Source organism: Oryctolagus cuniculus, chromosome 9 (assembly GCF_964237555.1).
Source record: "Oryctolagus cuniculus chromosome 9, mOryCun1.1, whole genome shotgun sequence".
Lineage (NCBI taxonomy): Eukaryota > Metazoa > Chordata > Mammalia > Lagomorpha > Leporidae > Oryctolagus > Oryctolagus cuniculus.
This window is the reverse complement of record NC_091440.1, coordinates 67484409-67508378: the sequence shown is the minus strand read 5'-3', so window position 1 is coordinate 67508378 and position 23970 is coordinate 67484409. Positions and strand designations below refer to the sequence as shown.

The 23970-nt window shown below is 48.1% G+C and overlaps 1 protein-coding gene across 47 annotated transcripts in view; it reads left to right on the top strand.

Annotated features, from left to right (window-relative positions):
- RCBTB2 (RCC1 and BTB domain containing protein 2) overlaps nucleotides 1–17884 on the top strand; it is a 43899-nt gene extending 26015 nt beyond the window's left edge. For all 47 annotated transcript variants that reach the window (XM_008273815.4, XM_070048843.1, XM_017350312.3 and 44 more), the window contains 5 exons: nucleotides 4505–4695; nucleotides 5821–5947; nucleotides 8455–8594; nucleotides 10504–10634; nucleotides 16650–17884. In XM_008273815.4, the coding sequence (XP_008272037.1) occupies nucleotides 4505–4695; nucleotides 5821–5947; nucleotides 8455–8594; nucleotides 10504–10634; nucleotides 16650–16790 (730 nt within the window). In that variant the 3' untranslated portion in view covers nucleotides 16791–17884. The remainder of the gene's footprint in view (nucleotides 1–4504; nucleotides 4696–5820; nucleotides 5948–8454; nucleotides 8595–10503; nucleotides 10635–16649) is intronic.
- Nucleotides 17885–23970: the final 6086 nt, after the last annotated feature.

Below are 23970 nucleotides of genomic sequence, written 5' to 3'. Positions count from 1 at the left end.
GAATGTGGGTCCCAAGCGCCAGCTTAACCCACTGAACCACAATGCCAGCCCCTTCATTGTCTTTTCTTTTAAAGTAGAGTTACAATTATGATAGAAATTAATACTGCCATTCTGGTTTTTACTTGTATTTATATTTTATTCTTTTTTATATTTGATTTAAAAGCCAATATATGGATAAATAGATCAGCTTGCACTTCAGTGCAGTTCCTTTATATTTTTCTATGCAATACTTAATAGTGAAAGTGAAAAGCCAAAATGTCCTTTTTTAACCACTACAGTTTTCATTTGAGCCTATGACCTTTGTTAGTTTTATTTAACTTATGTTGACTAGGGCTAAATAAAACTGTTTATTTCCTCCCAGAAATCTGGGAAGGAGACCCTTGGCCCTGTAGGAGTTGGGAAGAGGGGGGAGATAATGGAGGCAGGAGCTGGTGTGGCAGATGCCTGTCGCCACGTCATTTGCACAGCTTGTAAAAGTTCAGTGCTACCCTGAGAAACTGAGGACACAGTCCGGAGCTACACAAAAGGCCTCAGGCTAGCAAATCCAGTATTTCAACTGAATCACAAGTTGTTAAAGGTTCAATAAAGCAGGGCCAGCACTGTGGCTCATTGGGTAAAGCTGCTGCCCATAGTGCCAGCATGCCAAACGGGCGCCGGTTCTAGTCCCGGCTGTTCCACTTCTGATCCAGCTCCCTACTAATGCGCCTAGGGAAGCAGCAGAAGATGGCCCAAGTTCTTGGGCCCCTGCACCCACATGGGAGACCCAGAAGCAGCTCCTGGCTCCTGGCTTCGGATCAGCTCAGCTCCGGCCGTTGTACCCATCTGGGGAGTGAGCCAGCGCATGGAAGATCTCTTTCTTTCTATCTTTCCCTCTCTTTAACTCTTTCAAATTAATAAGTAAGTAAATATTTTATTTTTTAAAAAAGAAGATTGAGTAAAGCCAGCAGAGTTATCAGAGAGGAGCTTGGCTGCCCCTGATGGCAGACTCCGCCAGCATTGCCCAGCAGTGGCTTCCCTCACTCAGTGCACCAGTCCCTGACCAGAGCCAGCACCTGAGTCTCTGACCTGGTGTAGGCGGATCGTGGGGCGTGGAGTGGGGAGAAAGGAAAGGGAGCAGAGAGGCAGAGAGCGGAAGTGATGTGAGTGCCAGCTTGCTCGGCCGGACCTGGAGCGTGACCTGTTGCCTTTTTGGTAGACTGTGATCTTCTTGAATTACAATTGTAAAAAATTGCAATTATAAAAAAGAAGCGGAGCTAGCTTTGCATGCGTGCACTTGCTGCAGTGCACGTCAACGTGATGTTGGCTGTCGGGATCCTGGATGACTATCTTAGACGGAGGTTCCCGATCCTCTCAGTTCTCCAGGTGATGATTTCTGAGTTTGCACAGTGCCAGTCGGGCCTCCATCACTTGCATCCGGTGAGGGAGGGGCTTACTGTCCTCGCTGGGACATATCTGCATCCCTCCCCACCTTACCCCTCCAGGCAGGAACCTTCCTACTGATGAGGGGTAGGGTTGCCTGTGGGTGGGGTGGGCCTTGCTTATCTGTTCAGAGTGGAACGGAAAAAAAAAAAAAAAAAGATCTGCCTACACTGAATTCTTGGTCCAAACAACAGAACTATGTAAAAAATCGTCCCAGAGAGGTCTGTTTCTGACCTCTGTTTACCTGACAGTAATTTTGACAGTTAAAATGGTCGTCTTCCCTGTAACGCACACAGCAGCCCGGGTAGGTGGCTGCCCAGGGCTGGTCTTGCTTTTCAAGGTTGCATGAGAGCAGTGACCGCAGCGCTGGGTGTGCTTCCTGAGCACACCTAGCCCGTGGCTTCCTGAGGTCTGTGGGAAACACTCTGGGCTCCTATAGCCAGGACGGGGCGTGGCTGCTCCACGCCTCTGGCTTTGCTGTTTCTTCTCCTTCCCAAATGACTGGGGGCCCCCTTTGCTCCCTTTTCTTCCCTCCTTCTCGCTCTTTGCTTTTTCACTTCTACTTCTTCACAGGCAACAAGCCTTGCCTATTTGTTAAGAGCATGTAGTCCTGCTTTTACATTCAGAGTACCTGCAATGTGGAGGGTGAGGTGTAGCAGACATCCTGACAGTAAAGCCTTGCTCAGTGTCGAGTCACTGTCGGATGCGTGTGAGACGGGAACATTCCAGCTTCCACATTTGCTTCGTGGTATGAGTCAGGGTTGCAAACCAATGGGACCCCCAGGCAAAGGCGCGGCTCCTTGGCAGTGGTGTGGGCCCCAAGCCTGGACCCGAAGGTTCCCTGCATACTCTCTCCCCTCTCGCTCCTGCTCCTATTGCAGCTGCTGCTGCCAGCCCTGCCCACGCCTAGCCCGCACTCCCCGAGCAGGGTCAAGTGTGCCAGGTAAACCTCTCGAGGCCATACCTAGGGTCGGCCAGCATCCAGGACGCCTCCTCGGCCCTCACCCCACCGGAGTGGGAAAGGGTGACCCCTTTCATGGAGCTGGAGCTGAACACCCCAGAAGGGAACAGAGGAACTGAGTTCTCTCGAGTGTCCCATGCAGGGTTCTTCGCACAGGACCCTGCTGTGCTCATCAGTGACGGTGTTCAGAGACTTTGTCAGGGAGAAGGGCCTCGGGCCTCGGAATGGATCTTCCAGTGCACAGAGAGCAGGCAGAACACTTACCCGGCCCTGCCCTGTAGGTCCTTGTGAAGGGCTTTCATAGGCAGCAGGGAGCACGATGGGTTGTGTTTGATGGGACCTTGTGTTGTGTGCTTAGAGGGAAATAAGGCAGTGACTCAGCTTGTCAGGAACTCAATCTGCCTGAAAGTGTGAAGTTCACACACCTGGAAAGAGCAGGGCAGGCTGGTGTCTATAGGCATTGCCCTAAGAGCTCAGGGGAGGAGCCAGTGCAGTGAGCTTAGCTGCCACCTGTGACGCCTGAGTCTCACGGCTGAGCACCAGTTTGGGTCCCAGCTGCTCCACTTCTGATCCAGCTCCCAGCTATTGCACATGGGAGGCAGCAGATGATGGCTCAAGTCCTTGGGCCCCTGCCACCTACATGGGAGACCTGGATGGAGCTTTGGCCTTCTGGCTTCAGCCTGGACCAGCCCTGAGCTTTTCAGCCATTTGGGAAGTGAACCAGCAGCGATCTCTCTCTCTGTCTCTATCACTCTGCTTTCAAAACAAAACAAAACAAAACCAAAAGAGGCAGTCTCTTACCTGGAGGCTGTTTGGACAGGCATTAGGAGATGGCTTGTGAGGCAGAAAGGAGAGAACATTCCTGAACGTGGACTTCAGGACTTCGTGAGTAACCAGGTTGAGGGGCAGTGAGTACCTGTGCTGGCTGGGACAGAGCGAGCACAGAGCAGAGTGACCTGCACAGAGTGGAAGCCATGCCAGGCTGCCTTCATGTCACACGTCTGGCTCTCACCCTGTGATAAGCCAGTGTGGGTTTGGAAGGACTGATGAGAAGGGTGTTAGCCTGCTGGCTCTGTGCAGTTTGCGGGGCGAGACGGGGGAAAGCCCAGGGCCATGTTTCAGTGTCCAGATAAGGGTATGCCTAATCTGTGGCGGTGGCTGCTAGGAGTTGTTACAATGGGACAGCCTGTGCTACCTGTTAACAGGATGTTCTGCGGGATATGGTGAGGAGGGAGAAGTCAACGATGGCCTGGAAGTTTCTGAGCCGACGTCTCAGCATGCTGGCATCACTAAAACCAAGGGTTCACTGTTCTCTTTGAATCTGTATGGTGGCGTATTCTCATAGAAAAGTCGTTATCTCTAAGTCAGCAAAACAGTGTTTTCCAACAGGAAGTGTTCTGAGAGCCACTTTTCCGACTGTCGTGAACTTAGCGCCAGGATCTGTTGCAGGCTGATCCAGGAAGGCTGCTCTCCCGGGCCTTGGACGGTATCCACCAGCGGCAGAGAATCCTGGCACTTCCTGTGTGCAGCCTATGCCACTGCACCCTGAAATCGATGTGGTTGTGGTTAAAGTATTTATTTATTCACCCTGGGTCAAGATAGCCCAAATCCTTACTGCCTTCCTAACGTCAGGAAGTAATGTGTCAAGGAAAGAAAAGTTAAATCCCTCTCTTTGGTCTCTGCTGTCTTCGATTGCACCTGAATTCCAAAATGAGGTGGTGCGTGACTAGAGCGCTTCCGAAAACTTCATGGAAAATGCCTGCTATGAGAAAACTGTCCAAGGGTTTCCAACTTCTTTTGTATGAAAATAAACTTACCTTTTATTCTACTTATTCTGTGAACTGCTTAGAGTCCCCCTGAATTGTCCTAGGCCTGCTGGCTGGGAGCAGTAACAGATCCCCGTGTGTTGCAAGAGTCTTTGAAATGTGGCTTCAGTGTAGGTAACTGGTGCCCAGGATTTCAGGAGATGAGACTATGCATCTTGTTTTATTTTCCTCTTCTCAGACCCACTGTTTTCTGTAAATTAACTTTCTGGTGCTGCCCACTTGGTGAAACATAGAGGAAGGAGAAATCAAGTCACTTCTCCTGTCTACTGTGTCATGTGGTCTTTGCTTGTAAACCCAGGATCATCGAGATCGCAGCCTGCCACTCCACCCACACGTCGGCGGCCAAGACGCAGGGCGGGCACGTGTACATGTGGGGCCAGTGCCGGGGCCAGTCAGTGATCCTCCCCCACCTCACCCACTTCTCCTGCACCGACGACGTCTTCGCCTGCTTTGCCACGCCCGCCGTATCCTGGCGCCTCCTCTCAGTGGGTGAGCTGTCACTGTGCATTTGGGGCACGGCCTGAGAACTGGGAAGAGACCCGGGTGCTCTTACTTTGGTACGAAGGACTTCGTTAGGTGCAGTGCCTTAAATCTGTTTCCCTCTAATGGGCTCCTGGGAAAGAGAAGTCATTGCTTAATTTCCCTACAAGTATTGGGAAGCAACATTACTATTACAGATTTTATTTGACTGCTTTTTAAATTTTACTGGTTAACTACATCTTATTTTTAGCTGGTGTATTTACTCAAACATTCCAAAATTTCATGAGATGGTTTGGCACTTAAGAAATACACTTTTTTAAATTTTCATCTTATTTGAAAGGCAAGGTGGGTTGGGGGCGGAATTTGCAGTCCACTGCTTGCAACAGGGCTGGGCTGGGTTGAAGACAGGAGCCTGGATTTCAATTCAGGTCTTCCAAATGATAACAGGGACCCAAGTACTTGAGTCATCATCAGCTGCCTCCCATCTGCCCTCCTTCCATTAGCAGGAAAGTGAAATTGGAAGCAGAGCTGGGACTTGAACCAGGCATTCCTTTTTTTTTTTTTTTTTTTTGACAGAGTAGACAGTGAGAGAGACAGAGAAAGGTCTTCCTTCCGTTGGTTCACTCCCCAAATGGCTGCTACGGCCAGTGCTGCGCTGATCTGAAGCCAGGAGCCAGGTGCTTCCTCCTGGTCTCCCATGCAGGTGCAGGGACCCAAGCACTTGGGCCATCCTCCACTGCCCTCCCGGGCCACAGCAGAGAGTTGGATTGGAAGAGGAGCAACCGGGACAGAACCAGTGCCCCAACTGGGACTTAGACCCCGGGTGCCGGCGCCACAGGCGGAGGATTAGCCAAGTGAGCCACAGCGCCCGCCAAACCAGGCATTCTTGATATGGGATGAGGGCATCCCTAGTGGTGTCTTAACTGCTGTGCCAAATGCCCACCCCGTTGTCGCTTTGTCAGGTTTATAAGTAGATGTGTGTGAGGTTCTGTGCTATAGAGTTGCAAATCCATATTTAGGGGCAAAAGGCATTGCTGGTCAGGTTTCTCTGGGCATCCACAGAGCAGTGCTCCTCCCTGGGCCGGCAGATCCATCATGTCTGTAACTCCAGAAGCATTTGTGTCATTCTGTTAGAACCTGATGACCACCTCACTGTGGCTGAGTCACTCAAGAGGGAATTTGACAACCCGGACACCGCAGACCTGAAGTTTCTGGTCGATGGCAAATATATTTATGCGCATAAAGTCCTTCTCAAAATCAGGTAAGGAATTGTGTATCTTCAAACTGGAGAGCAGCCCATTCATTCAGCAGTCATATCCCAAGTGTCCAAGGAGCCAGGCGAGGCACCTCAGTGATTATAAAAGAATGCAAGGCATAGTGCTGCCTGGGCAAAGACAACGTGCATGGAGCAGCAAATGATACGGGTGGTGTGTGACAGGCGCTGGCTGTGTGGTTTGGGGAATCATTCCTCCTGCCAGAATTCCTTAGAGGGCTTGAAAAATGGACCCCGAGTTATGTGCGGCAGATCAGGAGCCTTGGCCGGACTCAGAGAGGCCCCCAGCTAGACTTAGTCCAGGCTCTCTGGAGTCTAAGACTACAACTGGGCCCCGTTGCCAGAGGTGAGCAGAAAAGCAGGCTTGGTGGAAAGGCAGAGGGATTAGCACCCACTTAGAGGTGGGCGTGGGCGACCTCGGAGGGAGACTTGCCCCACCCAGGCTGGGGTGTCCTTACTGGATAAGGAGTGGAGCTTGGAGCAGGAACGTGGGTTTTGGGGCGGGGCTGTAGTTTGTGTGGTGGTCTGCAGGAGGGTGTCATGTGTCTGGTGTGGGATGGAAAGTGAGGTTTAGCTGTAGGAGGAGTGGGTTGTCCCTCTTCAGTTATGTTGAATTGGCTCAGAGGGTGATGGAATTTGGGCCATGCACACACTTGGGTGTTGGCGGTCCTTCACTCCTTGGTCCCTCACTGACCCCCTGCCTGCCCTTGTCATGTCCACCTTGGCTTTAGAGAGCAGCAGCCGACACTCACTGGGTGTGTCCTGTGCTTTGAACACCGTTTTGAGGGCTTTGATGCAAGTTAACTTCCCTGCCTGGGAACTCCCAAGTCCACCTTCCTGCTAAGGGAGATCCTGGGAGCTCAGCCCAGGACAGTCACTCTGCTTGGTCAGGTGTGGGACACTGAACATTTAGACGCCTTAAAAAAGAGAAGATCAGGCTTTTCCAGATTAACAAGGACCGGGGGTGAAGTTACCACAGATTTCAAAAGTCAGAGCTGTAGATGTTTCTTTTGTGAGCAATGAACTGCATCCATTGAAAGTGTTTAGTGAGCTCTGACACAGGCACATGCCTCTGAAACCGCCACCCAGCAAGGTGCAAGACATCTCCATCATGCCACAGCCCCGGGCATCCGCCCATCCTTCTGTCACTCTAGATTAGCTAGCATTTTCTAGTTTATGAGTTTGGAATGACACAGTGTGCATTCAGTATATTGTTGTATAACAGATTGCATTAGCCAGCCTTTCATCGCTACAGCTAAAACACATGGCAGGAGCCACTCTGGGGGTAAAGAAGGCTTATTTCAGCTCATGGTTTTGGAGAGTCACAGTCCAAGATCAGGCAGCCCCACTGGTCTGGTGTCTGTTGAAGGTGGTGGAAGGCGGAACATGAACAGGGGAGGCCCCCTGGTGAGCCAGGAGGCAGAGAGACAGGGAACACACCTGTGATCTGTACTTGCAGGGCCATCAAGACTTGGCTGTGGGGCTGTACCTTAGCAACCTAATCCAACCCAGTCACTACCCAAAGGCTGTACTTTCAGACACCATAATTGCATTAAATCCCCACCCTTTTTGTGGTTTAAGCTTCTGCATGAGTTGGGAAGCCAAACTGTGTCCAACCTACGGTACAGATATTTAATTTGTACTTCAGTGACTAGCAAACCGAGTCTCATGTTCTGTGCGGCAGGGTCAAGCTGTGCAAATTTGTTCATTCTCTTGCACATAAACCTTCATAAAGGAAAACTGGGGGATGGGTTAGCTGGAACCCAGGACTAGAAACTGGTGACTTAAACAACAAAAATGTATTCGCCCGCAGTTGTAGAAGCCACAGTCCAGGGTCAGGTTGTCATCAGGACTGATTTCTTCTGAGGGCCATGACAGAGAGCTCATTGCACGCCTCTCCCCTCACCTCCGGGGGCTCCTGGCATCCGTCATTCCTTGGCTGTGGTAACAGCTCCGGTGTTCCCATGGCATTTTCGCTGTGTGCCTGTCTGTGTCTGAGTTTCCCCTTTTTATAAGGACACCCATCATACTGAGGTCAGTGAGGGCCACCCTAATGGCCTCACTGTAACTCAGTTCCCTTTGTAAAGAGCCTGTTTCCAAATAAGGCCACGTCCTGAGGCACTGTGGTTAGGACTGCAGCTTGGGAATTTTTAGGGCACCCAATTCAACCCATAACGGAGGGAGAATCAATGAAATTACTCAGATTTATAAAAAACAAGCCCATCCGGTTTGTATCAGTGCTGATCAATGAGTGTGACGTGAGAAAGAGGCCAGGGTGCCCAGCACCACTGCTGCTTGCATGGCCCAAGAGGCACCTGCGGCAGCAGTGGGTTGGCTGCCCTCTTAGAAAATGATTTCTTGAGATCTTGAGGCCAGCAGTGAAAGCCAGCAGGCAAAGGGAGGTGTGACTGTGCAGCTGCCAGGGAAGCCGCACTCTCCAAGGAAGCCGTCTGCTTGTGCCCAGAGCCAGCACCTGACCGCCTTTCCTTCTCCAGGTGCGAGCATTTTCGATCTTCACTGGAAGACTGTGAGGATGACATCATAGAGATGAGTGAATTTTCATATCCTGTTTACCGAGCCTTCCTGGAGTACCTGTACACGGACAGCATCAGCCTTTCTCCCGAGGAAGCAGTAGGTAACGGCCAAGACTCCACCAAGACAGTGGTAAGGTTAACGGACCAGGTGGTCTCTGCAGTGCCCAGTAGGAAGTCACCGTGAGACAAGCACTTCTATTGTTCGTCGAATTCAAACTCATCTCCCTTGATCGTACTTCTTACGGAGGTTGGGTTGACTAGACAGACAAGGAAGAGACAGATGAAATATCAGACCACCTACCACTGTGGCACACGGCAGGAAGTGGCATGAAGGGAGGCACGGGGACAAGAGGGCAGAGGGCATCACAGTGCCTGCCTGCGAAGGGTTTTAGGAGTGCCACCGAGTTCAAGTCATGGCCCAGATCAAGGCCACAGCCAGTTACAAAGGAAGCTGAGGAAAGCGGGCATTTCCATGCAGCCATGACCCAGCTAGAAATTCTGTGGTTTTAGATGAAAAGCAGAATGGTTTGAGTGTGTGTGTGTGTTGGGGTTGGGGTGGAGGAATGTTTGAGTGTGTGTGTGTGTGTGTGCTGGGGTTAGGGGTGGAGGAAAGTTAGTGTGTGTGTGTGTGTGTGTGTGTTGAGTGTATTTGTGTATGTGTGTTGGGATTAGGGGTGGAGGAATGTGTGTGTGTGTGTGTGTGTGTTGGGGTGGAGGAGTGTGTGTGTGTTGAGTGTGTGTATGTGTGTTGGGGTTGGGGGTGGAGGAATGTGTGTGTGTTGAGTGTGTGTGTGTTGGGGTGGAGGAGTGTGTGTGTGTGTTGGGGTTGGGGTGGAGGAATGTGTGTGTGTTGAGTGTGTGTGTGTGTGTGTGTGTGCTGGGGTTAGGGGTGGAGGAAAGTTTGTGTGTGTGTGTGTTGAGTGTGTGTGTGTTGGGGTGGAGGAGTGTGTGTGTGTGTGTGTATGTGTGTGTTGGGGTTGGGGTGGAGGAATGTGTGTGTGTTGAGTGTGTGTGTGTGTGTGTGTGTTGGGGTTGGGGTGGAGAAGAGAGAGAGGCAGCCGGCAGTTTCTGCACAGAAGTACTGTGATTTGCCTTTAAAAGATCAGTAACTGAGGTGCAGGTGTGAGATCATGAGACCCTGGTGTAGCAGTGCAAGTGTTGGAGAGGTCAGAAGCTGGATATATCCGAAAGATGGAGCTGATGCGATTTGTTGATGCATGGGACATGGGTATGAGGAGAGGCTCCCCCGCCTGTAGCCACATCCTGCTCCCCCGCTCCAGCCCGCAGCCTCGTCCTGAAGCCCCCCCCCCCCCCCAGCCTGCAGTCATGTCCTGCGATCCCGCAGCCTGCAGGCCCAGGCTCCAGCCACCCCTCCTCCCCAAGCCCTGCACGTTGGCCGTGTGGTCCTCCGCAGGGAGAAATCCCCACCCGTGTTGAGGGCGGGAACCTGGAGAACAGATGTTGGCTCTGCCAGTGTGGAAGCCCTTCCAGCAATCGCAGCTGGGGCTCCAGGGAGCCGCGGGGGTGGGATTCTGCTGGGAATGACCCCGGGTCAGAATGGGAGGAGAAAACAGAGAGAGCAGATTCTCTGGGAGTTTTGCTTGAGTGAAGAGCAGAGAACTGACATGTGCCGGGCAGGTGTCCCTTTCGGGCGCTGCCCCAGAGAGCGTGTGTGCTGATGGCGGTGACCTGGAGAAGAAAGCCACTGCTGATGGAATTGGGGTGGGGAGCAACGCGGGAGGGGCAACTGGAACCACACAGCCTGCTCTTTCCGTCTCAGGAAGCCGTATGGACACCATGCTTTGTCCCTGATTTTCCACAGCGGAGCATCTGTGGAGTGAGTGGGCTTGGTATGGCCCCCTTGGGTAGAGATGAGTGGGAGTCAGCCCTGGTCCTCGCACAGCGCCCCGAGGGGGACATTCAGCCTCATGTCCCCCTAGTCCCTCCCAGGGCTGAGTTCCAATCAGGGTGCTTGAAGCCGTCCCCCCAGTAAACACCTCTTTCCCCCAGGCCTGCTAGACTTGGCTACGTTTTATAGAGAAAACCGTTTGAAAAAGCTCTGCCAACAAACCATCAAGCAGGGAATCTGTGAGGAGAACGCCATCGCCCTGCTCTCCGCGGCCGTGAAATACGATGCCCAGGTAAGGCAGGCCCCTCCCGCCGAGTCTTCTGCCACCCGCCCCCCTCCCCCCCGCTACCCACCACCCACCACCCATCTCTTGGCGCACCTGGCCTTGACGGCTGCCTCACACCTAAAACAGAAACAAACTCTAGGTCAGTTAACGACTTCATGTACAAGAAAAAAAAAATCACAAAAGTACTAGAAAAAATATGACTATTTTTTGTGATGTTAAAGTGGACGTCAATGGCAGAAACTGACAAGGATCGAAATATAAAAAAAATTTATGTCCACCCAAAACTACCACTGAGAAAATTGCAAATTAAATGATACATGGGGGGAATATTTGCAACATACAGCAAAGCAAGTTTACCATGGTGAAAAACAAAAAGAAAATAGAGCGGTTTGATGAAAATAACAATTAAAAAGACCCCAGGGAACAAATGGATCTATAAACAAATAAAAAATTCAATGAAAACAAGACACAGCTTTTTACCCATCAGACCAGGTAATACAGCTTTAGAAACAGCGCAGGATCTGTGATGGGTGAGCTCCTAGACTCTGCTGAGCGCTACTTGTTCAGGGAGGCAGTTGGGTGGAACGTGTGTCAAAAGCCCGAAAGCCGTACTTCTTCAGCTAAAGAATTTATCTTAAGAATGTGCTCCTGGATTTGGACAAAGATTCAGCTTCAGAAATGTTCACTGTAGCAGTTGAGGGTTTAGAAAGGTGAGAAAAAGGCACTGTGAAGGGGATCGTTGAAAACTATTAATGACGCCGCCTTTCCAGATTGGTCATGTGCCAGGCTGGGATCCTGTTAGCTTTTTTTAGAAAAGTAGAAAGAACTGAACAAAAAAACCTGAGGGCTGTGATCCACGGCTGCTATTGGATGACAGGATTGTGGATGATTATTTTTTCCTCCTCTTTGCTTGTTTTTCTGAATTTCCACAGTGAGTATGAGTTGTTATGATATTGAAGAAAGGAAAGAAAATATGTCTCAGAGCTGCATCTCGAGGATACAGGCCAGAACTTCTCGAGTCGATTTCCTTTTGGTGTAAGGATATCCTCTCCTTTGCTCAAAAACAGGGACATTTTAGTAAAACAGAAAAAAAGTTATAACTGGTTTTCTGCTTATGTAGACACTATTATGCTTATTAAAGAGAATTTGGAAAATACAAAAAAGTGAGAGGAAGGAAATGACTCATCAGCCCGAGAACATGACGACTCTCAGACAGCAACTTCTGATTTTTTTTCTGTCACATTATGCACAAGGGTCCTTCAGAAAGTTTGTTGGAAAAAAAAATGCATGTTTTGAAAAAAAATATACTTGGATTTCCAAGTTTTGGGCACCAAAATAAACATATTTTAATTCCATTTTTTGTGAACTTTTTGAAGTACACGTGAATCTATCTAAATATTTGAAGGCTGGGGCTGGCACTGTAGTGTACAAGGTTAAGCATCTTGCCTGTGGTGCCAGCATCCCAGATGGGCGTTGGTTCGAGTCCCAGCTACTCCACTTCTGATCCAGCTCCCTGCTAATGGCCTGGGAAAGCAGTGGAAGATGGTTCAAGTGCTTGGGACCTGGAGGAAGCTCCTGGCTCCTGCATTTGGAGTGGTCCAGGTCCAGCCATTGCGGCCATTTGGGGAGTGAACCAGTGGATGGAAGACCTTTCTCTCTGTCTCTCCCTCCCTCTCTTTGTAACGCTGCCTCTCAAGTGAATAAATTAATCTTTAAAAAAAATACTTGAAGGCTAGATCTTTTTAACGTAACATAGAAGAAAAAATCTTACGCATCTTGAGACATTGATGGCTAAGAGCCCAGTGAATGCTTGTCATACATCAAGGAAATAATATATTGGGCACTTAGGGCATGCAAAATGCCTCCTGGCCAAACAAGATGCAGGCGCTTTTCCTGGAGTTTGCTCTTTCAGTCATGGTGATGATACTGATCTCTGGGGCGGGCTGGTGACTCAGCGCTGTCATGAGAGCCAGGCTGTATTTCTAAGACTCTTCATATGCCCTATTGATGTGGATTTCCTGGATGGTCACCTTCCAGCCCTCTGTTTTCTAGGAAGCTCGCTCCTTGAGAAATGGCTCTGTTTTGCTCACACCGTATCTCTGATGCCCGGCGCAGTGCCTGACACGCAGGAGGTCCTCGTTCAGTATTTGTGCAGTGTGCGTTCTGCTTTGCCTATAGAGACGTTCCATTTTGCTGCACTCGTCTAGCTAATTCCCGTACCCTGAAGCGGTGTGACAGACTACAAGTGAATACACTGCATGCGAACTCAGTGTCACGTTGTTAGGAAGAACAGTGTATTTGACTTAGCTGACTCTTACAGCCCAGCGCGGATTTGAAGAATGTGAAGACTAGCAAACTATAGTCCTTCCTGCTGGACTGCCACCTAGCACATACTCAGTATGAGTCAGGCAGTAGTCGAAGCCCGGCTCATGTCTCATTTACTCTTTAGAACAGCCTTTAAAAATAAAGGCATTATTATTTTTATTCCCAATTTACACAGGAAGAAACTGAAGCATGGGGAGCATAAGTCAATTCTTAGTAAGCTAGTACAGTGCAAAACTGGAACGCAATCCCAGGGTGGACACATTTAACATGTACGTGTTGCACTGCAATTTTCCTGGTCCCTTTTATTCGAGCCTGCAGTGTTTATTGATACCACAGATGTTCACTGAGTGCCTGCTGTGTGGCTGGCACTGTTCTTAGGAACAAGGGGCTCTGCAGGTGAACAAAGCTGACCAGAACTCTGCCCTTACGGAACTTCCTGGTGCAGGTGATGGGCGTTAAGTAAGTGAGGACAATGTGTAGTGCGTCAGAAGGTCGTAACTGACACAGAAGGACGTCAGCCAGGGACAAGGGCTTGGGAGTGCCAGGCTGAGAGTGAAGTGGGCACTGGGCAGGTGAGCTGCAGGCGGAGCGTTAGAGAGCAAGCTCTTAGCGGATGGATGGAGTGAGCCGGAAGGTCGCAGGTGGCGCTGTGCAGGCGGTGTGTGGAGAGAGGCAGGGTCTGTGGGCCCAGAAAGCACCGTCAGAATCTGAGCCCTCCTCTGGGCGAGCTGGGGGAGGGGCTGGAGAGGAATAGACCTGCTGTGAGCAACAGGGTAGGGGCCCGTAACCATAGCCCCCGCAGTGTGGAGAAGCCTGCGGCAGGGACAGTGGCCGGTGCGATGCGTGACCCAGCACGTGCCCAAGGTGCGTGGGCCTTGGTTATTAGCTGCGGCAATGGTGAAAAGTGGTTGGCTTTTGAGTGTGATTTGAAGGCAGAGATGAGAGAATTTGCTGCTGGATTGGATATGGGGGAAGGGTAAGGGAGAAAAAGAAAGAAAACTAAGATGATTTCCAAAGTTTCTGGCCTGAGCAGAACAAAGGATGAAGTTGTCATTTATTGAGATACGGAAGACTGGGAGGAATTTTGGGGGGAATAGTGGGAGTTTTTTTTCTTTCTTTTAAGATTTATATATTTATTTGAAAGGCAGAGTTACAGAGACAGGAGAGACAGAGAAAGGTCTTCCATTTGCTGGTTCACTCCCCAAATGGCCACAATGGCCAGACCTGGGCCTGTCCTAAGCTAGGAGCCAGGAGCTTCATCCGGGTCTCCCACGTGGGTGCAGGGACTCAAGCACTTGAGCCATCCTTCACTGCTTTCCCAGGTGCGTGAGCGGCCGGGACTTGAACCAGCGCCAATATGGGATGGCAGTTTTCCAAGTGGTGCCTTAGCCTTTGATGCCAGCCCCTGAGGCTCCCTTCTGAGTGCTGTTTCCACAGTGAACTGGGGAAGGGCAATAGCTTAGCACTGAGGCTGAGAGAGGAGGTGCAGGGCTTAAGGAGAGACAGTATGAGTCACCCAGGAACTATGCTTGAATCACAGGACAGAACCAAGGGCCCCATGACAAAGATGAAGCTGTGTGCAGTACCAGCCTTTCAAGTAGGCTACACGCCCTAACCCTAACCCTGATGGAAAACACCAGGGCTTTGTTGGGTATGGACAGAATTTCCTTATTACCAGTACCACCCTGTGCCAATTTATTGAGTCCTTGGAATCTCGGGAACTCTTTCCAAGTCCTGTCCTTGCTTAAGTATGGTGAGAAATTTCCATCCTAGAAAGTAAAGGAGAGTAGGTGCAAGTGATTTTCTCTCCCAGTAACTAGCAGTTCTGTCGATGCTGTCTGGATCTGGGAGGCCTCGCACTGCGCATCACTGAAACGCGTGTATTATGCTCTAGTTCTAGCTGAGTAGTGGAGCTACGTGCCTGTGTAATTCGGCCGAGGAGTGGGTATCTGGCGTGCTTCATTGTCATGTGCTGTAGGCACGAGTGGCCTTGCTAAGGTGCAAACAAGTACATCACTGCCGGTGGCCATCGGGCTCCTCTGTGTGTGTGTGAGATCAAGGGCGTGTGTGAACTTTAGCTGCCTCACCACAGGGGGCTTCCCTGCGTGCCCTTGCCAGCCTGCCCCGCTGTGTTCAGCTTTGCCTCCTGGGGTTTGTTTCTTCTCTTGTAAGGAAATGCACTGTGGCTTTGTGTGTACATTGGCATGGCAGTTGGTACTGCTAATGTTTCCTTTGACTTTTTTTTTTTGCCTTCAGCATTTGCTGTAATTTTTGCGTCCAAAGAAGAAAAGACCATAGAGTGTGTTGTGCATATGTATGCTTGGAAGTGACTTGGGAGCTTTATTTTATTTATTTATTTATTTTTGACAGGCAGAGTGGACAGTGAGAGAGAGAGAGACAGAGAGAAAGGTCTTCCTTTTGCCGTTGGTTCACCCTCCAATGGTCACCGCGGCCGGCGCACTGCGGCCGGCGCACCACGCTGATCCGAAGCCAGGAGCCAGGTGCTTCTCCTGGTCTCCCATGTGGGTGCAGGACCCAAGCACTTGGGCCATCCTCCACTGCACTCCCGGGCCACAGCAGAGAGCTGGACTGGAAGAGGGGCAACCGGGACAGAATCCGGTGCCCCAACCGGGACTAGAACCCGGTGTGCTTGTGCTGCAGGCGGAGGATTAGCCTAGTGAGCCGCGGCGCCGGCCGAGCCTTATTTTTTATGAATTGTCTTCAGTGCCATAGAGGGGGAATCTTTCAAAGTTGTCACCACCTGGCGGCACCTGGTGCTGGGTCAGATGGCACCGCAGCCCAGGGTCCAGGGCAGCTTGGAGGTCCCGTCCCGGCAGGTGGCCGCACCTTCCCAGGACCGTAAGAGTACTGGGTTGCCCTCACTCTGGTTCCCAAGTTTACAGTTTGTTCACCATTTTATTTGAACGACAGAGATCTCTCATCCACTTGTTTACTCCCCAAATGCCTGCAACAGCCGGGGCTGGGCCAGGCTGTTAGCAGGAAGCTGGATTGGAAGTGGTAGGGTGGGGACTGGAACCCAGGCACCCTGATGAGGGATGGGGTCGTCCCCAGCTGGCTTCTTAACCGCTGCACCAAGTGCCTGCCCCTCTCGTTTACAGTTCTAATCAGGGGAATGACTCCAGGGTGCTTCACGATATTCCCAGAGAGCTGTGCAAGGCCTGCCACGCCTGCAAGGCAGTTAAGACTAATGGAGATGCGTGATGGGATGAAATCCACTCGTCCCGCATGCATCTTCCTGCCTGGGGAGGACAAATGGCATCACTGTTGATTATGGTTCACCCTTTCCACCAGGTCTGTGGGTAGAAACAGTTCAGGCTCCCAGGGGAATAAAAGGAGGCATGCGGTGATTTTAACCCATATTGGAAGTGAAATGAACAAGTTCAAGTAGTGTCTGTGGAAAAAGGCAGTGGAGGATTCATGTCCCTGGGAGGGAGCAGTCAGCTTGTTTGCCTTCCTTGGGGAGGAGGAACTTGAATGCTGTTCTCTGTGTTATTTAATTTTTACAGCATAGATTCATAACAGGTATATGGTTTTTATAACTGTCCTGTAGTTTACCATACCAACATTTCCTCCTCTGGGCTATCCGTCCTTTCTCTGCTTGTTTTAGGAATTCTCATGCCAGCTTGCACTGCAGCAGGAAATGCGAGTTTACTAAAGCGCCTCTGTTGTTTCTAGGACTTAGAAGACTTCTGCTTCAGGTTTTGCATCAACCACCTGACTGTAGTAACGCAAACTTCAGGCTTTGCCGAGATGGACCATGATCTCCTGAAGAACTTTATCAGCAAAGCAAGCAGAGTAGGAGCCTTCAAAAACTGATGCCGCTGCAGGCAAGGGAGGGGCTTCGCTGCGAAGGCTAGAGAGCACTCATTTCTGTCCCATCAGTAGTACCTACCGTGAGCTGCGTTCGGGAATGGTTACGTTCCGTCCGAAGAAAGATGGTGTCAGTCTTTTCCATCGGCCTAAATCCAGCGTTTACATAGAAAGCAGCGAATGCTCTGGTCAAATATGACCCTGCTCAAGGAAAGAATGGAAGTGTTTTTATCTCTACCTTTTCCTCTTTTCAGTCACTTAAGTTGGGTGCCCTTGGTACATAGTTCTCAGCATGATATTGTGGACAAGGTTCCCCTATTCAGCCGGCTGGTGTCACAGATAGCTTGACAAGCAATGCTGTCCCTACCACATTTTCAGAATCCAGCACAGTGCCTTGCATAGAGTAGGCACTCGATGAATTTATTATAAATCCTAAGTCTTGTCTGGGAATAGCTTCATGGAATACTGGATAGAGCAATAACTTGCATAAAATCAAGGTAAAACAGGCTGTAATGACTGGGGTCTGTGTTCTTCTGGTACATTGTTCTGAGAAGTAGTGGCTAACTTAGAACGTTAATTAGAATTCACGAAAGGCCTTAGCACTTAAATTTTTAAAAGGCCCAAGGGCTAATTTTAATTTTCTGTTTACTCTGAGTCATTAATTTCTCATATGGACTACTGAGTATGGAATATTATCTTTGAATGAATATGATTTCTGAGCTCATCTGCCTTACATAATTATAGTAAGTCCTTTGCTGTTCTCTGTGTTGAGAGATTTGCCTCCACAAATAAAAATGATTGTGTTTTTCCTATACTTGATTTTTATGTCACCATAAATGAGTCTGTCCACCTGGCACTAGTATAAAGTTCTGGTTGAAAAGGAACTGATACTTTCATTTCATGGATGGCATTAATAAGATAAATTTCTACTTTTTAGATCAAAACCAATTTGCTCAACAACAAAAGAAACTGGAACAAGAAGTAGCATCATTATTATGTGTCTCATAATGTGGTATTATGTAAAGAAAACCCTTTTGGAATTAAAAATCTTGTTCTGATAAACTATTTGATAATAAAGTGCTTATTTACAGATAACAGAACACATGTGTAATTGTTTTATTCTTAAGAGGCAACAGAATTATAAAATAGCAGGCTCCTGTCTCAGAAGTGTAGAGATCCATGTCATGTACTATACACTTGTTTTTTCCTAAGCAGTTGTTCAGGTAAGGTCTCCAGAGCAAAGTAAATCCTAAAACAGAGCCTCAGTATTATTCACCTCATTGCCTCTGCTGCTCTTTATTGGTGAGGCAAGGCCACTTTTTGGGGGAAGGCTTTCTGTTTTAGAGTAGTTTTTGGTTCACGGCAAAATTGGGAGGACAGTACAGAGCTTTCCTTTCTCCCCCACTCCTGCCACTAGCCACACCCCCACCCCAGTGGTGCATTAATGACATGTGGTGCATCATTATCCCTCCGAGCCCATGTTTACATCAGGGCTCACTCTTGGTGCTGTACATCCTCGGGGTTTGGACAAATGGAGACTGGCCGAGCCCACCAGAGTAGAATCATGCAGCAGAGCTTCCCTGTGCTCCACCTGGTCACCCCTCCTTGGCCCCTGGCACTCACAGCAGTCTTACATTCTCCAGTTCAACCTTTTCCAGAATGTGACACGAGTGGAGGCATAGACTCTGTAGCCTTTTCAGATCACCGTCTTTCTCTTGGTAGTGTGCACTTAACCATGACCCTCCGTGGTTTTCTAGCTCATTTCCTTCCAGTGCAAAACATTACTCCCTTTTCTGGCTATATCACAGTTCATCCATTCACCTACTGAAAGAGATCTTGGTGGCTTCTGAGTTTTGACAATCATGAATGGAGTTGCTGTAAACATCTACGTACAGATTTCTGTGTGGACTGGGCTATGTTCCAAGGAACAATCAGGATCATGTGGTAAGAATAACGTTTAATTTTCTAACTGCATTAACAGAGTAGTCCCATTTTGCATTCCCACCAGCAGGGAGTGCGTTACAGTGCGCCCATGTCCTCATCAGCATTTGGTGTGTCTTCCAGATTTTGCCATCCCAATAAAGTGTGTAGAAGTATCTTACTGTTTTAGTTTGCATTTCCCTGATGACACAAGGTGTGGAGCATCTTTCCTAAGTTTATTTGCCACCTTTGTATCTTCTTTGTAGAGGTCTCTATTCAGGTGTGTAGACCATCCAAAAAAAAAAAAAAAAAAAATTGAGAGGCAGAGAGCTCCTATCTGCCTGTTCACTCCTTGTATGCCTAAAATGGCTGGGCTGAGTCTGAAGCCTGGAGCTGGGAATGCAATCCAGGTCTCCCACATAAGCAGAAGAAACCCAATTACTTGCCATTGCCTGCATTAGCAAGAAGCTGGATTCGGGAACCAGAGCCGAGAACTGAACCAGGTGTCCTGACTGCTAAGTTAAACACCTGATGCCATTTAGCCCATTTGAAAATCAGGTCATTTTCTTACTCTTTTAAGAGTTCTTTGTATCTTTTGGATAACAGTCCTTTATCAGATGTGCCTTTTGCAAATATTTTCTCCCAGGCTGTGGCTTGTTTTCTCAGTCTCTCAATGAGGTCACTCTGACTCCTTAGTGTTTTTCTTTTTTCTTCTTTTTTTGACAAATTGCTTATCCATTTTCCACAGGCCCTATATCTAGTAGAGGCAAAGCAGTCTGGATGCCTCCAGTTCTAAATCACAGTCTTATTTTTGAAACTGTATATTCTTATTTATTAGTTATTTTAAAAGCCAGCTATGTACCTTTTCCCCTCCCATTTACGGATAGACTTCCTAGTTTGTTCAGCAGAGAAACACTCAGACATGAGAAGTGCCAGCCGCTGCCAGTTCTGGCACTTAGACCCCCACAGAACTTTTCTGGGATTTTTTTTCTTCGTCTTCCTAAGCTAGCTGTCACTCACGGGCTTTCATAGCTTCCCAGTGTCTTCCCAAGCCTTGCCTCTTTGTGACAGGCTCTTCTGAAACTCCTCAGTGCTCTTTCCTGGTAGGAATCCCCTTCATATGAAACTCGGAATAATCGCAGGACAGGTTTTCCTAGTATAAAGAATGAACTGCCCTTTACCAAACTCCACCAAGGGTCAACAGCCATGAGAGGGCAAGTCAGCCCTCTGGCTTTTAATCCAGATTTTTTTTCTTTAAGCTGTATTACGTTTAGGTTTACCATGTTATATATCTCAGTGCTTCTTAGCTCTGAGCTCAATAAAATAATCTATGGGGCTTTTACAGAATATAAATTTGAGGATTGTAATTCAGTATACAGTTTGAGTGGCCCTTATCCAAAATGCTTGGGATCAGAAGTGTTTCAGGTTTGTGATATTTTTGGAGTATTTGTATATACCTCATGAGGTATCTTTAGGATGAGACCCAAGTCTAAACATGAAATTCATTTATATTTCACATCAAGCTATCTGCGTAGCCTGAAGTGAATTTTATGCCATATTTATGGTGCATCTGCATTTTGACTGTGACCCATCACTTGAGGTCAGGTGTGGAATTTTCCACTCATGGTATCATGTCAGAGTTAAAAAAGTTTCACATTTTCATAAGAGGAATGTGCAATGTGTATTTTAAAAGTTCTGCAAGTAATTCTGATGTTCAGCCAAGAACCAGATTCAGTGGTTTAGCCCTAAAACCTGTGACTCCAAACCATAAGGGAGAGTTAATTTTAGACTGGTTTGAGAGATGACACATCAATCTGAAAATGCATGCTTTTGCTCTGGGCTTTGAGGCTGGGCTTGCCATTGACACAGCCATGGGAAGGACAAAACTTCACTTCCTGCTAAAAGATGAGTGGAGAGCCCTCGAAAACTGTTGATTAGTGACCTCTCAGAGCAGAGATCCTCGTTCCTAATGGCACCACCTCAGAAATGAATGGATCCTTTTACACAAGTTTATCTTAGATTTTCTAAAGTTTCGTTGCCTCTTGTGTTTGCATAAGGAATTTTAGTGTTTCCAGTACAATTTGATTCTAATGTACAAGAAGAATGTTAAGGATTTTACAGGAGCAAAGCAGTGTCTTCATCGCCTGAGAGGTTGCCCTTTACTTTGTTTTAAAATGCCAACCTTCTGCACCATAACTCGGAGAATTTATTTGAAGGCAGAATTCTGCTATGTTTTTTTTTTCCCCTGAAAGATTTATTTGTTTGAAAGGCAAGTTACAGAGAGAGAGAGAGAAATTAGAGAATCTTCCATCCTCTGGTTCTCTTCCCAGATGGTCTTATCTGCTGGGCCTGGGCCAGGCCGAAGCCAGGAGCTGCTTCCAGGTCTCCCACTTGGGTGCAGGGGCCCAAGTACTTGAGCCATCTTCTGCTGCTTTTCCATGCATATTAGCAGGGAGCTGGTTGGGAACTGGAGCAGCCAGGACTCAAATTGGTGCTCAAATGGGATGTCAGTGTGATAGGCAGTAGCTTAAGCTGCTGGGCCATAACACTGGCACCTGGAGGCAGAATTCTTAACCAGTGATAATGAAAAGAAGTAACTGCAAACTATATAATCTTGCCTATCTCATTAGTCCTCCCTCTCTGTTATCGCAACAAATGTGTTGGGAGAATTGTGAAAAGAAAGCACACTATCATTCTGATTTTTAATTCAATATTTGCCAAAACATTGAAACACAAACCTTACTGCTTTTCTCAGTTAAATAAAAATCATAACATTTTCTGTTGAGGCAGTAACTGGTGTTGGTCTATACAATAAATTTAACCTTTCATATGAAATTATCATTATCTTGTACTTCAATACTAATATATACGTATAGTCTCGAAATAATGGACATAAAAAGCATTTACGAGACTAGAAGACTATGCCATCTTCATATTACAATAACTTGTTTCAGCCCTCTTAGCCATTATACAGTGTGGTCATATTTCTATTTAAGAATCTATCCTTTTGGTAAAAATTCAGAATTTCCAGAGGCAAGGTTTCAAACTGTCTAGCCCAAAGGAAATTTGCACTCGTTCTTTCCTCAGGCTGTGCACACTGTATTGGTCCCCTATAAAAGGAATAAAGATATGCTTAAAAAGCAAATTTCTATGGCATTTTCCATGTAATAGTAGAAATAAGACAAAGTTTTCCCCTCCACCATTTGTACCAGAAAACACTGATGAGAAATAACTGAATACATGACTTTGAACTTGTCCCTTAAAAATGATTTGTTTCTTTATTTGAAAGACAGAATGACAGAGACACATAAAGAGCAACAGGTCTTACATCCACTGGTTTACTCCCCAAATGCCTGCAACAACCATGGCTTGGCCAGGCTGAAGCCAGGAGCCAGGAACTCCATCCAAGTCTCCCATGTGGATGGCAGGATGAATTTTTCCTATGTATTTGGTGCTGCTTACAAGTTATTCTTTATTTCCTCTTCATGTTAAACCTCAACCCCACTCCCCTTCCTATCTGAGGGCTTTCTGAGTGCTAGTGCTAAGGCTTATTCACTAATAAAACTAGCCAGGTTTCCTGGAGCTGGGGGTGGATAGGGATAGGGAGATAGGCAATAAGCGAGTCAAGCAAGGCGATTTCAGTGGTGATAAACAGTTATATGTAATGTACACTTGTTAAATAAAAATTATAAGAGGCCACTGTTTTGGACTAAGCTACTGCACTGGTCCCAACAGAACATATTAAAAATAAAAATGAAGTCACTTGAGGCCAGCGGTTAAGTCACTGCCTGTAACGCCAGCAGGCATCCATATGAGTGCTGGTTGAAGGCCTGACTGCTCCACTTCTGATCCAGCTCCCTGCTAATGCACCTGGGAAAGCGGTAAGATGGCCCAAGTGCTTGGGCCCCTGCAATCCACATGGGAGATCCAGATGGAATGCCTGGCTCCTGGCTTTGGCCTGGCCCAGCTTTGGTCGGCAGCCATTTGGTGAATGAACACTAAGACTTCCCTGACTCTATCTAACTCTGCCTTTCAAATAAATAAATACATCTTTTTCAAAACATGAAGCCATGGGGCCAGTGTTGTGGCACAGCAGACTAAGCATCTACCTGAGACATTGGCATCCTGTAGGAGTGCCGGTTCAAGACTCGGCTGCTCTACTTCCAATCCAGCTCCCTGCTAATACACCTGCGAAAGCAGCGGAAGATGGCCCAAGTGCTTGGGCCCCTGCACCCATGTGGGAGACCTGCCGTGGCCATTTTGGAGAGTGAACCAGCAGATGGAAGATCTCTGTCTCTCCTCTTCTCTCTGTAACTCTGCCATTCAAATGAATTTTAAAAATTAAAAAAAAAATTTAAAAATTAAAAAAAATGAAGTCACTCATTCTAAAGTTCCTTAGGTCCACACTAAAGCTAAGGTTTTTCTCTACCTTAAGAAATTCAGGCCAGGGGCCGGTGCCGTGGTTCACTTGGTTAATCCTCCACCTGCAGGACTGGCATCCCATATGGGCGCCGGGTTCTAGTCCCGGTTGCTCCTCTTCCACTCCAGCTCTCTGCTGGAGCAGCCATCTGGGGAGTGAACTAGCAGATGGAAAGTCTCTCTTTCTGCCTCTGCCTTTCCTTCTCTATAACTCTGATTTTTAAAAAATAAATAAATCTATATTAAAAAAAAGAAGAAGTAAGAAGAAGAAAGACAGGAAGGAAGCCCCTGTGCTCAACTCTGTGGGAAGAGCATTCTAGATAGAAGGAACAGCAAATATAAAAGCCTGAGAGGAGGAATGGACTTGGGATTTTATAGAAAAAATATCAACATTGCTAAAGCTAGTGAGTAAGGAGACAGTGCTGTAAACCATAGGAGTGGCTTAATAATTTCCGATAAGTCTGAGTCAGGTAGAGGAGCAACAGGAATCAATCGATAGATTTAACTGATCATTTTTGCTCTTTATGTAATTGAAAGGGAAGGAGGAAACAGGAATAGGAAGACTCCTTGCAAGAGCTAACAGATGGGGCAGGTGTTGCGGTGCAGTGGGGTAAGCCCCTGCTTGGGACACTCATGTTGAATATTAGGGCACCTGGGATGGAGGCCTGGCTACTCTGCTTTCAGTCCAGCTTCCTGCTAAAGCACCTGGGAGGCAGCAGATGATGACCCACACACTTAGGTTCCTGCCACTCATGGAAGACTGACGGAATTCAGGGCTCCTAGCTTTGGGTTGGCCAAGCTCTGGTTGTTGTGGCTATTTGGGGGGTAAACCCAGCAGGTGGAAGAT